Source organism: Dipodomys ordii, unplaced genomic scaffold (assembly GCF_000151885.1).
Source record: "Dipodomys ordii isolate 6190 unplaced genomic scaffold, Dord_2.0 Scaffold121, whole genome shotgun sequence".
NCBI classification, from domain to species: Eukaryota; Metazoa; Chordata; class Mammalia; order Rodentia; family Heteromyidae; genus Dipodomys; species Dipodomys ordii.
Genome location: NW_012267337.1, coordinates 1847618 through 1863150, shown reverse-complemented (window position 1 = coordinate 1863150; position 15533 = coordinate 1847618). Strand labels below are relative to the sequence as shown.

Below are 15533 nucleotides of genomic sequence, written 5' to 3'. Positions count from 1 at the left end.
AGTCTCACGGTCTTTCCTGCCCGGGCTGGCTTTGAACCGCGATCCTCAGATCTCAGCCTCCTGAGTAGCTAGGATTACAGGCGTGAGCCACCAGCACCCGGCCACTCTCTTTCTTTCTTTCTTTCTTTCTTTCTTTCTTTCTTTCTTTCTTTCTTTCTTTCTTTCTTTCTTTCTTTCTTTTTCTTTCTTTCTTTCTTTCTCTCTCTCTCTCTCCTTTCCTTCCTTCCTTTCTTTCTTCCCTCCTTTCTTTCTCTCTCTTCCTTCCTTCCTGTCTGTCCTTCCTTTCTTCCTTTTTCTTTCTCTTTCTTTGTCTCTCTCTCTCCCTCCCTCCCTCCCTCTCTCTTTCTTTCTTTCTCTCTCTTTCTCTCTTTCTTTCTTTCTTTTCTTTCTTTCTTTTGTTGGTTGTGGGGCTTGAACTCTATGCCTGGGCACTGTCCCTGAACACTTTGGCTCAAAGTGAGCACTCTACCACTTGAGCCACAGCACCATTTCCGGTTTTTGGTGGTTAATTGGAGATTAAAGTCCCACAGACTTTCCTGCCCAGCCTGGCTTTGAACCACAATTCTCAGATCTCAGCCTCCTGAGTAGCTAGGATTCCAGGCGTGAGCCACGGGTGCCTGGCACCTTTTACTCTTTAGTAAGCAATTATTAGAGAAAAAGCAGAAGGGCAGATGTTATGGTCCTAATTAATCTGATTTTCATGTTCAGTACTTTGCTTATATTTAGAAAAGGTCATTGAACTGGGTGCTGATGGTTCACGCATGTAATCCTAGCTACCCAGGAGACTGAGATTTGAGGATCCTGGTTCAAAGCCAGCTCACAGGAGTCTGTGAGATTCTTCTCTACAATGAACCACCAGAAAACCAGAAGTAGTGCTGTGGTTCAAAGTGATACAGTGCTAGCCTTGAGTGGACAAAGCTCATGGATAGTGCCTAGTCCTTGAGTTCAAGCCCCATGACCGACCAATTTTTAAAAGATCATTGAACAAAATGATGGTTTCAAAGTGTTTTAGTTTTTTGGGTTTTTATTTTTGTTTTTTTTTTCCTGTCGGTCCTGGGGCTTGAACTCTAGGCCTGAGCACTGTCCCTAAGTTCTTCAGCTCAAGGCTAGTGCTCTGCTCTTTAAGCCACAGCACTACTTCTATCTTTTTCTGCTTATGTGGTACTGAGGAATCGAACCCAGGACTTCATGCATGCAAGGCAAGCACTCTTATCACTGAGCCACCTTCCCAGACCCTGTTCTTTTTTTTTTTTTTTAATTGTATTTTGAATGTATTCTCAGTGAGGGAAGATTTTTAATCTTTTAATGTATACTATGCCATGTGCTGTCTTCCTTCCAAAAAAAGCTTACTTAGTGATCTTGAAAACACTAGTGTTTGGGGGCAGAAATTGACTTGATAATGATCCAGTTTCTATCTGACAGCCACCTTTTGTAGTGACATTGGATGAAGTAGAACTGATCCATTTTGAGAGAGTCCAGTTTCACCTAAAGAACTTTGATATGGTAATTGTCTACAAAGACTACAGCAAGAAAGTGACAATGATTAATGCCATTCCTGTAGCCTCTCTTGACCCTATCAAGGAATGGTTGAAGTAAGTAAATCTGCTCATTTAACTCCATAAACCCTGTTTATAAAATTTATTTTACACATAATAACTATGGGTGTCTGAGTACTGTGGTATGCGTAGTATTCACTACTCGGGAGACTAAAGTGGCCCAGGCAACAACATATCAAGACCCTGCCTTTTTATTTTGATTTGTTATTTTAAATCTCATATATTTGAAGTAACTTGAAGTCTTTCTGTCCCTCCCTCCAGGCTGTGGGACTGGCACCAAAAAAAAAAAAAAAATCTTGTGCTTATAATTATTTCTTATTGTTGTACTTCTGCATGTTTTCTTGCATATATTTTGACGTTTATTACCCATGTGCATATACATTTAAGATTCTTATAATCCTTTTGACAAATTAACCCATGCATCACTAGGATTTTTGTTTGGTCTTAGATTGTTTGAAACAAGTTCTCCCAGTATAGCCCTAGTTGGCTTTGAACTTGTGATCTTACCATTTTCATGTCCTCAGTACAAGGAATATAGACAAGCTCATAGAGCCCAGCTTCACTTCATCACTTTAAAAAAACTTCTTGTGCCGGGCGCTGGTGGCTCACGCCTGTAATCCTAGCTACTCAGGAGGCTGAGATCTGAGGATCGCGGTTCAAAGCCAGCCCGGGCAGGAAAGACCGTGAGACTCCTATCTCCAAGAAACCACCAGAAAACCGGAAGTGGCGCTGTAGCTCAAGTGGTAGAGCGCTGACCTTGAGCTGAAGAGCTGAGGGACAGTGCCCAGGCCCAGAGTTCAAGCCCCATGACCAACAAAAAAAAAAAACTTCTTGTTACTGGTAATACTAGTTAAGTATGACTAATCCAAAATGTTTCAAAACCTAGAAGTTTTTGATTGCCAATAAGATTCCACAAGTGGAAAATTGCACATGTGACTTCATGTGATAGTCAGAAATGCACACACACTAAAATTGTCTTATATAAATATTTTGAAGTTCTGTGTATAAACCGTGCATATAAAATGTAGATAGAGCCGGGCGCTGGTGGATCACACCTGTTAATCCTAGCTACTCAGGAGCTTGAGATCTGAGGATTGAAGTTCAGAGCCAGCCTGGGCAGGAAAGTCCAACATGAGACTTTTATCTCCAATAAACCACCAGAAAACCCAAAGTGGTACTCTGGCCCTAGTGGTAAAGCACTCATCTTTAGCTAGAGCTCAGGGATCGTGCCCAGGCCCAGAGTTCAAGCCCCACTACTCTTCTCTCCATTTAACTACCAAAAAACCGGAAGTGGTACCATGGCTCAAGTGGTAGAGCACTAATTGAGTTGAAGTGCTCAGGGACAACAGCCAAGCCCAGAGTTCAAGCCCCATGACCAACAACAACAGTAACAAAAATGTAGATAGACTTTGTGTATAGACTTGGCTCCTGTCCAAAGGTAATCTGAAACATGTATTCAACCTTTATTCCTTGTTTTAAAACCTACTCTCTATGGTATTACTATAGACTTCAAGTTTTTTTTTTTTTTTTTTGTCGGTCATGGGGTCTGAACTCTGGGCCTGGGCGCTGTCCCTCAACTCTTCAGCTCAAGGCTAGCACTCTACCACTTGAGCCACAGCACCACTTCCGGCTTTTTCTGCTTATGTGGTGCTGAAGAATCAAACCCAAGCCCTCATGTGTACAAAGCAAACACTCTACCACTGAGCCACCTTCCCAACCCTTCAAGTTGGTCAGTGTTTGCATGGCATATACTTTTTTCTTTCTTTTCACTAGCATCCTTTTTAAAAGATTATTTTTTAATTAGTATACTTTGTAATATGAGGGTCTCACAACAAGTACTACTCAAGTACTTTTAATATACTAAATCTCCTGTTTCCATTTGTCCCTTTCCTCCACCTTCAACACTTCTTTTGTGCCAGTCCTGGGGCTTGAACTCAAGACCTAGATACTGTCACTGAGCTTTTGTTCTCAAGGCCAGGCTCTACTACTCTGCCAAAACAGCTTCTAGCTTTTTTGGTAGTTATTGGAAATAAGAGTCTTACGGGCTTTACTGTGCAGGCTGGCTCCTAACTGTGATTCTCAGGTCTCAGCCTCCTGAGTAGCTAGGATTACAGGCATGAGCCACCTGTATGTGAGTATCCTCAACACTTAGTTTCTTATTGGTGCTGAGGTTCAAAGCTATGGTTTGACATGTGCTAGGCATATTCTACCACTGAGCTATCTCCTCAACCCCCACCTTTTAGTGTTACCTGAAGAAAGCACATTATTTGGGTCTTTTTTACCCCATTTTGAAAAATGTTTAAAATGCTGTTTAAATAGGTGGAAAATAGGCCTTTTGGATTTCATATACTTACCAATTATGGTTGATTTAAACCACCCTCTTGCCATTTGCTTTCTGTCTTTCCCATCTATTCATTGCTACTTTCCTCTGTATTGCCTTCCTTGTGGAGTACCTTTATACTAATCCACTATACTCTGCCCTTTGTTTTGTTTACATATATATTTTTTTTAATTTATTTTTTTTGCCAGTCCTTGGGCTTGATCTCAGGGCTTGGGCACTGCCCCTGAGCTTCCAAGGCTAGCACTCTACCACTTAAGCCACAGCACCACTTCCAGCTTTTTCTGAGGAATCAAGCCCAGGGCTTCATGGGTGCTAGGCAAGCACTCTACCACTAAGCCAAATTCCCAGTCCTCCAATGATAGTTTAAAGGTTTACATTTACATATCAACTTACCTTGTATTCTGCTTCAGATAGTAAGGTAAAGCTCTTATACTTCCTTTGCCCCTTTTGTTACATATATTATGCATTGCAATTATATTAATTTACATAAGGGACAGCTTTAAATTTGTTGATACATTTACATTCCATTGTACTTCCAAGCTTCTATATGTTCTAGGTTTCCTTCTGCCTGATACCTTTACTTTAGCACTTGAGATACAGGTTTTCTAGTAATAGATTTGATAATTCCTTATTTCACTTATATTTGGAAAGATGTTTTGCTGGATATAGGATTAATATTCTATCTTATTAGTACTTGAAAGATGTAGCATAGTTGTCTTCTGCTTGCACAGTTTCTGATGAGACATCTGTTACTCTTCTTGTCCATTTTTCCTCAGACTGACTTCTTTATAGTTTTGAATTTATTGGTTTTTAGCACTTTCATTATTAGGGGCTTTTGCATAGCTTTGTGCTTATTCTTGATATTCATTGAACTGCTTTTTCACATGGTGAAATATTTTGGCCAATATTAAAATATTTTTGCTGTTTCCTTAGCTTTAGCTCGCCTTCACATCCCCCCACACTGAGACTATGAAAATACTTTTTTGGGAGTCCGTGATGGGGCTTGAAACTCAAGACCTGGGCACTGACCCTGAGTTCTTTTGCTCAAAGCTAGCTAGCACTCTCCCACTTTGAGCCACAGCTCTACTTCTGGTTTTTCTTTTCTTTTCTTTTTTTTTGCCAGTCCTGGGGCTTGAACTCAGGGTCTGGGTACTGTCCTTGAGATTCTTTTTGCTCAAGGCTAGCATTTTACCAATTGAGCCACAGTACCACTTCCAACTTTTTCTGTTTATATGGCATTGAGGAATTGAACCCAGGGCTTCATGCATGGTAGGCAAGCACTCTACCACTAAGCCACATTCCCAGTCCATAAGGAGTAATTCTTTTTTTGGTTGGTCGTGGGGCTTGAACTGTGAGCCTGGATGCTATCTCTGAGCTCTTTTAGCTCAGGGTGAGCACTCTACAACTTGAGCCACAGCACCTCTTCCCACTTCTGGTTTTTTAGTGGGTTAGTTAGAGATGAGTCTCATGGGGACTTTTCTTCCCGGGCTAGTTTCAAGCTGTGATCTCAGATCTCAGCTTCCCAAGTAGCTAGGATTATAGTCATGAGCCACCAGCACCCATGTGAAAATACTTTATGGTTCTCTCAACATGCTCCTTTCCCCTTTCATTCAACATGTAAAGCATGTTTGTAATAGTGATAACATCTTTGCTATTTCCATTTTTATCATCTTTGGGTTTTCTGTATCTGTTTCTGTTGGTTAAGTGGTATTCTGTTGCTAGTGGTATTTTTTTCTCTCCACTTCTCTGTATACTTGATCATTTGATTCACTGCCAAAATTGTACTTTCACATTGTTGGATGCTGTATTTTGTTACATAATTTTAAGGGTTGGATTCTATTATAGCATATAAACAATAGATATAGATACATACTCAATTCTCTTTGATTTCAAAGCATTTTCTTAGAAGTCAGTGTGAATTGAGAATACTCTTAATAGTCTAGAACTAATTGGCCTCTCTAATGATGTAATACTCTTCTGAGGACTGTACCCCATGCCCTCTGTGTTTTTAGGACTTTCCATGGAAACTAGAGTGAGATCTAGGAATGGCCTAGCATGCTGCTGTCCCATGCTTTCTGCCCACTCCTAATTTTCCCTGTGTGTAGATCACAAGTCAGATTGTGAAGAGACCCTTCTATAGATTTCCAGAACTATGTAACTCCTTACTCCAGTATTCTGTCCCCACAAACTCTAGGTGTCCCAGCCTCAAATTCTACCCTGTATCAGCTCCTGAAAATCATCAGGTTCTGGTTGAGTTCTCCCCCTTTACAAAGCAGCTTATGAACTGACTCCACACAAAAAATGATGCTATTAGGAAACAGATCTTTCTTTTGTCAGTCATGAACTATGGGCCTGCGCGCTGTCCCTCCGCTCTTCAGCTCAAGGCTAGCGCTCTACCACTTGAGCCACAGTGCCACTTCTGGCTTTCTGAGTGGTTTATTGGAGATAAGAGTCTCATGGACTTTCCTGCCCAGGCTGGCATTGAACCACAATCCTCAGATCTCAGCCTCCTGAGTAGCTAGGATTATAGGCATGAGCTACTGGCACCAGGCAGCCAATCTTTTTTTTTTTTTTATTGTAAAGGTGATGTAAAGAGGGGCTACAGTTACATAAATCAGGTAATGAGTACATTCTTTTTGAACTATGTCACCTCTTCCCCCTCACCCTCTCCATTTCTTCCCTCCCCACCCACCTCCCCCACAATTTGTATAGTTCATTTTCAACATAGTGTCTAGTAGCACTGCTACATTAGTTTGCCCTTTGTCCCACCATTTCTTTGCTTGCACTTACCCTCCCCCAAATCATATAAATGTACATAAAAAACAAAAGGTACAGAAATTTTAAAAAACACAGTGACAAAGGGGGAAAACAGTGAGAATAAAGCAAAAAGTAAAGTTAAAAACCTCTTATTTCCATTTCTTGGAGTTCAATAGGTATTTTACATGATCATATGCACATAGCTATTGAGCCCTTTGATCCTCTTCTAAGAATATCCTCCTTTCATCTCACTGTGTGAATGTTTATAGAGTCCTGTTTAATTTATCATGTCCAAGTGTAATTTTTTTGTCTTTTACTATCCATTAAGTTTACTTGTAGATTTATAGGTATGTTCTAATTATTACAAATGCAAGCTTTTTTTCTTTGAATCTAGCTTACTTCACTTACTATAAATTTTTCTAAGTCTTTGTTTCCTTAGGAATGGGACAATGTCATTCTTTCTGATGGAAGCATAGAATTCCATTGTGTATTTATATCATATTTTCTTGATCCTTTGTCCACGGAGGGGCATCTGGATTGATTCTATATCTTGGCTATGGTAAACACTGTTGTAGTGAAGATGGTTGTGCTGGTGGCTTTAATGTGGCCTGATTTGTGGTGCGTTACACCTCCAGAATGGGATGCTGGATCATAGTAAAGCTCTGTGTTTTTTTAGTTTTTTGAGAAACCTCTATACTGCTTTCCAGAGTAGTTGAACATGCCTACTAACAATGTAGTAGCATTCCCTTTTTTGACCATATCTTCACCAGCATCTATTATTGTTAGTTTTCTTGATAATGGCCATTCTATCTGGGGTGAGGTAGAATCTCATTGTTTCAATTTGCACATCTTTTATGGCCAGACATGTTGAATATCTCTTCAGGTGTCTATTGGCCATTCTTCTTCTGAGAAGTCTCTGAGTCTTTAGCCCTTTTATCAGTTGTGTTGTTGTTTCTTTGAGGATTTGTTGTGGGGAAGTTTAATTTTTTGAGTTCTAAGTATATTTTAGATATGAGGCCCTTGTCTGGTACATAGCTACTAAAGATCTCCCATTCTTGGAAGTGGCGCTGTAGCTCAAGTGGTAGAGTGCTCGCCTTGAGCTGAAGAGCTGAGGGACAGCGCCCAGGCCCAGAGTTCAAGCCCCACGACTGACAAAAAAACAAAACAAAAGATCTCCCATTCTGTGGGTTTTCTGTTTATCTTACTAGCTATGCCCTTTGCCATGCTTAATCTCTTCAGTTTGATACAGTCCCATTTATCCAGTCTTTCTTTGATTTGTTGTGATTCAGGATCTTTACTTAAGTTTGGACCTGTGTCAAGGAGCCCTGTCCTTATCCCTTCTTGTATGTTTCCCTTTTCCCTTCCAGTAATATTTTCAAGTTAACTGATCTTAAATTGAGGTCTTTGATCCATTTGGAATTGATTCTGGTTCAGGGTGATATATAAGGATCTAGCTTCAGTTTTCTGCCCGTGTGTGGCCAAATCTGCCAGCACCATTTGTTGAACAGGCTGTTTTTCTTCCATCTTGTGCCTTTGGCTCTCTTATCATATATTAGGTGGTAACAGATCTGTGGCTGCATTTCTGAGTCTTCTATTCCATTGGCCCTTAGGCCTATTCTTGTGCCAGTACCAAGCTGTTTTTTTTATTACTACAGCCAAGGATTGCAAATCCTTCTTTGTTTCCATATTTCAAGGGCCACATTTTTATTCTGCCTTTTATCCAATATCTGGAAACTGTTGTTTCCTTTTTGTTTGGCTAATTGTATAAGATGGAATGGGTCTTCATTTACTCAGTTATGGCTGGAAGTAGAAGTTTTATTGTATATGCAATATTGCCTGAAGTAGATTGCTACCTATGAATCTTATATTAGTTTTATGCTAGTTTTATTTATTTAATTTTTTGTTTTTTCTTTTTTGTCGGTTGTGGGCCTGAACTCTGGGCCTGGGCACTGTCCCTCAGCACTTCAGCTCAAAACTAGGCTCTACCGCCTCAGCCACAGGGCCACTTCTGGCCTTTTTCTGCTTATGTGGCTGAGGAATAGAATCCAGGGCCTCATGCATGCAAGGCAAGCACTCTACCACTGAGCCACCTTCCCAGCCCCACTAGTTTTATTTTTTACTTTTCCTGTTGTCATTTCTTTTGTCCTCTCTCCTTAGTCACCCATTGTAATTTAGCAGTCTTCAATAGAAGTTAGTAGCATCATTTGAACATCTTATAAATGCAGGCACTTACTTAGAAAATGTGCTCTGGGGCTGGGAATGTGGCTTAATGGTATTATGCTTGCTAGCATACATGAAGCCCTGGATTTGATTCCTCAGTACCACATAAACAGAAAAGGCAGGAGGTATTACTGTGGCTCAAGTGTAGAGTGCTAGCCATGAGCAAAAGAAGCTCAGTCACAGTGCCTACTGAGTTCAAGCCCTAGGGCTGACAAAAGAAAAAAAAATGTGCTTCTGTCTTTATAAATCTTTCATCATAGAAACAAGACCTAGGAAAAGAGAGGAAGCTAGGGCTGGTAGAAATTATTCCTATTTCTTAATTATAAATGATCAGAGCTGACATGAGTATCACAGATATGGTTATATTTTAAGACTACTCATGATAAAGACCAGAATCGCGATAAGCAGGAAGAGAGAGGATGAGCTCATATTTGGTTGAAGGATGAATGCATTAAGTGCTGTTATGAAGGTTAAATGTTCTGAGAGATCAGATATATCAGTCTTTGGGCATGCTGTGGTGGCATAGTGGGAAGAATATTCTCCTTTACAAAATAATCTGCATTTCTAAGATGCTAATAATCAAGTTGATAATAGAGATTCTTAGAAAATATAGATTGCATTCAGATTTCATTTTATATCACTATAGTTCCTGTGACCTAAAGTACACAGAAGGAGTGCAGTCTCTCAACTGGACTAAAATCATGAAGACCATTGTTGATGACCCTGAAGGTTTCTTCGAGCAAGGTGGCTGGTCTTTTTTGGAACCTGAGGGTGAGGTGCGTGAGTGGGGGTTTCTTTTTTGTTCTTCAGTGTTTCCTGCTATACTCTGGGCAACTAGGAGAATATGTAAGTAGCATAAAAATGATCAAACCAGGGTCTCCTCTTTGGACCCCTCTCCTGATAGAGAGTCTCTGTACTTTGTTTCATAGCTTTACTTTTTCATTTTCAAATAAATTTATTATGTTTACCTTGAAAAAAAAAAGACCAGACCAACTAAACGAAGCTGTGAACACAGCTTGGTTTTGTTTCTTCAGTTTATTTTTGTAGATCAATGACGAATTGGGCATTGGTAGACCTTAACAGAGATGCTTTGAAACTATAAAAATTGCTCTTCTTATTTAGAAAAATAATAATTTAGGGCATATTAAAAAATAAATAAAAACAGGTCCTCCCGTCTTTGCATTGTACATTATTACAAAGTGTGTCATTAATTTTCCACAAGGATCTAATAACTCCAACTTATTAGTAGTTTATGCTTTTTTTTTTGGTTGGTATTAAGGCCTCGCTTGTTATGCTGGTAGTCTACCACTTGAGCCATGCCTTCAGCCTGACTGACTTCTAGCTGTAGTCCTTTGGATCTTAACCTCTTGAATATCTTGGCTTATACTCCTGAGCTACCAGCACTCAGCTATACAAGTCATTTTATCTCTTGGCCACTGGTGTCTTTATGTTTTTTTGTTTGGTTTTGGTTTTGGTGTACTAAAATGGGTCAAATTAATTCATTAATTTGTTAAGGTGCATATATTTTTGTTTTGTTTTTTCGAACTAGGGGAGTGATGCCGAGGATGGAGATTCAGAGTCTGAGATCGAAGATGAGACTTTTAATCCTTCAGAGGATGATTATGAAGAAGAGGAGGAAGACAGTGATGAAGATTATTCTTCAGAAGCAGAAGAATCAGGTTTGCTTACATAGGAAAAAAGAAACTATCAGGGCTAACTTAATCCAAGAATTTTATAGAAACTAGTTTTTCTAAGGGAAAAATTTTGTCATCCCATTCTTGTTATGACTAATTTGTAATCACTGTCATTCCAGACTATTCCAAGGAATCTTTGGGTAGTGAAGAAGAGAGTGGAAAGGATTGGGATGAACTGGAAGAAGAAGCCCGAAAAGGTTTGAAAATTTCTTGTTCTAAGTGATCTATTTATTCTTTTATGTAAGTACAAATTTCTAACACATATCTATACTGGAAAGTATATAGAAAATAACAAAAGAACACGTAAAAGTGCTTTGGAGTCACAGCTCTACTTATATGGGGGGGTATTTCTTTGGTGGGGGGGTTCTTTTTGTTTTTTGTTTTTTGTTGGTCAAAGGGCTTGAACTCTGGGCCTGGGCATTGTCTCTGAGCTCTTCAGCTTGAGGTGAGTACTCTACCTACCACTTGAGCCACAATACCACTTTGGTTTTCTGGTGGTTAATTAGAGATGAGAATCTCGTGGACTTTCCTGCTCCAGCTGGCTTTGAACCGCAATCCTCAGATCTCAGCCTCCTAAGTAGCTAGGATTACAGGCGTAAGCCACCAGTGCCTGGCCCTTTTTATGGTTTTTTGTTGTTTGTTTGTTTGTTTGTTTTGTTTTTTGCCAGTCCTGGAGCTTGAACTCAGGGTCTCAGCACTGTCCCTGAGCTTCTTTTGCTAGTGCTCTACCACTTAAGCCACAGTACCCATTTTCACAGCTAATATATTGATGGAAGGAAACAGCCTGGAATGTGCACATGCTCTTCATGTGGGTGTGGCTTCTCTCTAACTGGCTACTTAGATTATCTACTCAGGTACTCTATGTATGATCATGAGACCTGGATTAAGAATGTTTTTACAGGATTAACCTAGTTATTCTTAAACCAAACACCAGATAAAGTTTAAAATGAAACCTTGCCCTTGTTGCTCTCACATGAAATCCTAGCTATCCAGGAGGCTAAGACCTGGCAGGTGGAGGTTTGAAACAACTTTAAGCAGGCAGTAAAACGTCCAAGAGGCTCTATCTCCAAAATAATCAGCAAAAAGCCCAACTAGAGGTATATCTCAAGGGGTAGAACTCCAGTGGTGAAGCAGAGTCAAGTGAGCACAAGACCCTGAATTCATTCTAGTATGGGGAGAGGATTGGGAAGGAATTTAAATGAAAAGAAAACATTTGCCAGGCACTAGTGGTTCATGCCTGTAATTCTAGCTGCTCAGGAGGCTGAGCTCTGAGGATCAAGGTTCAAAGCAGGAAAGTCCATGAGACTTCTATCTCCAATTAACCGCTCAAAAACCAGAAGGGGCACTGTGGCTCCAAGTAGTAGAGCGCTAGCCTTGAGCAAAAGAGCTCAGGGATAGTGCCCAGGCCCTGAGTTCAAGCACCACAACAGACAAAACAAAAGGAAATATTTGCTGAATTCTAAAATTTATGATAGGTACTCCAGGCAAATTATGTTTTCTGTTCCTTAAATAATTCCCCTTTTAAATAAACTAAGATTTGGAAAGGTGAAATGCTTACATATCTAGCAAATTAAAACTTAAATCTGGCTAAGCACTGGTTGCTCAGGCATGTAATCCCAGCTACTCAAGAGGCTGAGGTGAGGATCCTGGTTTAAAACCAGCCTGATCAGAAAAGTCCCCATGAGACATATTTCCAAATAACCACCAGAATACCAGAAGTGGCACTGTGGCTCAAAGTGATAAAGTATTAGCCTTGAGCAAAAGAGCTCAGAAACACAGTGCCCAGGCCCTAGGTTCAAGCCCCACACAGACAAAAGTCTGAATAAATAAATTATAATATTTATTTCATGGTATCCAGTAATATTAGCTAACTAAAATTAATGATGACACTGCCTTCTGTTTAGCGGACCGAGAAAGTCGTTATGAGGAAGAAGAAGAACAGAGTCGAAGTATGAGCCGCAAGAGGAAGGCATCTGTACACAGTTCAGGCCGAGGCTCTAACCGTGGTTCCAGACACAGTTCTGCACCCCCCAAGAAAAAGAGGAAGTAATATCTGAACTTTGGTCCTGATCTCCATTCTTCCTCCAGGCAACTCCTGAAAATTTTTCATGACATAGAAACTGTGTTTTTCCTTGTTTCTTTTGAAGTTTTGCCATTTGTGTTTATGGGTTTAGGGGGCCATTTGTGTGGACCAATCTACTCGGGGAATTCCAGGCCCACCAGGACATGTGCCAATGGCCCCATTCAGATGGCAAGGGAGGAGGTGTTCTTGAAGAAGGGCAGAGGCTCCCACTGTTAATAAATACCGTTCATTCCTCTTTTCCTGTCACCTTCTGCCAGGACATTGATGGCTTCTGACATCTTATCTTTGGTGTCTCAAAGCTGTTTCTTCAAGACAGTGGTACATAGTGATCCTTTACTACCTGTACCAAGGTTCTTGACCAGCAGGTTCAGTCCTCCATCCTACCCTACTGCCATGACCTTCCTCACGTCTCTCTCCATTGCATCTTTGCAGTACTTGAGAAAAGGTTCTTCAGATGTGCTTATGATTGTGGTAAACTATACAACTTGACCTGTATACAACTATACAATCTAGTGAGGCTGGTGCCTTCATCTTGAGTTTTCCTGGTTTCTTGCCTCATGCACATTCTAAGTATTTCTGCTGCCTTGGAAGACATAAGAAGCAGTGACACTCCCTGGCTCCTTGTTTTCCTCCTTACAAATTCATGCTTGGTGTAACTATAGAAGGCAAAATTACTGCTCTCTCTCCTTTCTGATATGTCTAAGGAAGAATTGTGCCTCACAAAGTGCTTCAAGTGAAATGTAGAGGGAGGCTCAAAAGAGACAATATTTAGATCTGGAAGGGGCAAAGCATGCCTTGGGCCTAGAATACCTTGATGAGCAAAGAGAAGAGGAAGGGAGACCATACCTACAACACAGACTCTGAGCACTGCTGCTCCTTATTTTTCCTTGTCCTGCATTGTCCGATATTTATCACAGTTTCTGTTGAACATCTTTTTTAAGAATTGGGGGAATTTTAATCCTACCATCCTTCCCCGCTATTTTCAGCACCCACCTGTCCCCCTGCACTTCCATGTTCTGTGACTTTTAAGAGAAGTGGGGAGGGGTCTCAGATTTTATGTTTGTTTGTTTTCTCCTTAGCAGTAGGACTTGATATTTTCAATTTTGGAAAAACTAAAAGATAAATAAACTGGGTTTTTTTGTTTTGTTTTTGTAAATTCACCTTTTGTGACTTTATTTACTTTCCATTCCTAAAAGCAAGTCTCACCTATTAACAGTACTAGGTGTTCGAAGTCCAGACAGTTTTACAAAAATTCTCATCATTATGTTGAGAGAGACTAGGTAGCACAGTCAACCAAACTTACAGTATAGCAAGTTACTTTATAAGAGACTTCTTCCCTCAGATTTTAGAATGGAATAGCACTTGTTCCTTCAGGGAAATAAATCTTCATTCATCTCCTTGTAAACATCATGGAGGGCAGCAGCTGCTTGAAGGGAAACCTTCAACTTTCCTATTGGAATAGCCTGGTCTTCAGGGCTGACAACTGGTGAGAAAAAGAAAAAGAAGTATCAGGTGGCAGCATTCAGTTAATCATTTAATACCTGATGGGTGTAATATTTGGGATACTAAACAATGCATGCCTGTTGACCTGCTTCCTCCATCTAGGTTCCATTCAGATAGGAACTAACCAAATTAAGGATTTTAGCACCCTTATGATCTAGTCACCTGTCTATACCATCACCACTTGGGAATATGGCATTTTAATGGGAGAACATCACATCCAAACTGTAACACTGGAAGCTGGAGAGATGGCTCCATAATTTAGGGGTTTTATTCAAAAGGGAAACAAGTAGTCCCACAAAAGTAGTTGTAAATATGTAGAAGATGAAGTTTAAAGAGATTGAGGGGCTGGGGATGTGGCTTAGTGGTAGAATGCTTGCCTAGCATGTGTGAAGCCCTGGGTTGAATTCCTTAGTACCATATAAACAAAAAGCCAGAAGTGGCATTGTGACGCAAGTAGTAGAGTGCTAGCCTTGAGCAAAAGAAGCTCCGGACAATGCCCAGGCCTTGAGTTCAAGCCCCAGGACTGGTAAAAAAACAAACAAACTTGGATTTGGGGATTAAGAAAACAAGTATGAACAGATAAAATTCTTGGAATGGAAACCATCTTAATGTAAGGGTGCAGAGGGTAAAGAAAAAAGAGACTTCTGTAGACTTAGGAATTTGTAAGTATTTTAAGGAGCTATCTTTAGAAGTGGAAAGAGATACCACCTGTTGGGTTAGAAAGCAGTTTTTTTCTTCAAAGGAGAGACCTAAATTTTCAGTGTTGAAGACTGAACCCACCAAGACTTCACACACACTGGCAAGTGCTCTTCCACTGAGCAAGGGCATAATGAGGAAATAGAACTTTTTTATTCTAATAATTAAGTCAATAAGCATTCATTGAGGATTTTGAGTCATTATAAAAAGTTTGTGGGGATTTCTCTTATCTAAGAAGGCATGGTGGCCAAGAAAAATAGGGCACATTTAGGGACAAGGGCAGGGGTAGAAATTATGAGTTAGAAAAGCCAACACCTACCACTGTTTTAGGCCCTTTGCTTCCCTTTGTCTTCCCTACATTAAGTGTCCCCTCAATCTGTACAGCTACCTTATGAGATAGATTCTACTGCGATTATCCCTATTTTATAGTGGAATAAAAGCAAGGAGGACTTGCTCTCAGGGTGATAATTGGAAAAATCTTGCAACTTAGTCTACCAACTAAACCTTTGTAAGGTGTGTGTAATCTGAGCAGTACTACTCAAAAACCTGTATTATGATCAGGAGAATAATTTGATTCAGTAAACACTGCAAATGAAGTGGGGATGTAGTCGAGAAACAAGTAGTTAACGGCTGAGTTTGGGGGAAGGAGAACTGATTCCTATTTGGGTCTGGGGGCTGGCTAC

The 15533-nt window shown here is 40.2% G+C and overlaps 2 protein-coding genes across 2 annotated transcripts in view; one reads left to right on the top strand and one right to left on the bottom strand.

The window, feature by feature from the left end:
- Supt16h (suppressor of Ty 16 homolog (S. cerevisiae)) overlaps positions 1-13807 on the top strand; it is a 57433-nt gene extending 43626 nt beyond the window's left edge. The window contains exons 22-26 of the mRNA XM_013029693.1: positions 1423-1592; positions 9521-9650; positions 10424-10553; positions 10688-10765; positions 12473-13807. Of these exons, the coding sequence (XP_012885147.1) occupies positions 1423-1592; positions 9521-9650; positions 10424-10553; positions 10688-10765; positions 12473-12618 (654 nt within the window). The 3' untranslated portion in view covers positions 12619-13807. The remainder of the gene's footprint in view (positions 1-1422; positions 1593-9520; positions 9651-10423; positions 10554-10687; positions 10766-12472) is intronic.
- A 109-nt stretch (positions 13808-13916) lies between these two features.
- Positions 13917-15533, bottom strand: part of Rpgrip1 (retinitis pigmentosa GTPase regulator interacting protein 1) — a 67192-nt gene continuing 65575 nt past the window's right edge. Inside the window, exon 26 of the mRNA XM_013029667.1 lies at positions 13917-14134. Within this exon, the coding sequence (XP_012885121.1) occupies positions 14022-14134 (113 nt within the window). The 3' untranslated portion in view covers positions 13917-14021. The remainder of the gene's footprint in view (positions 14135-15533) is intronic.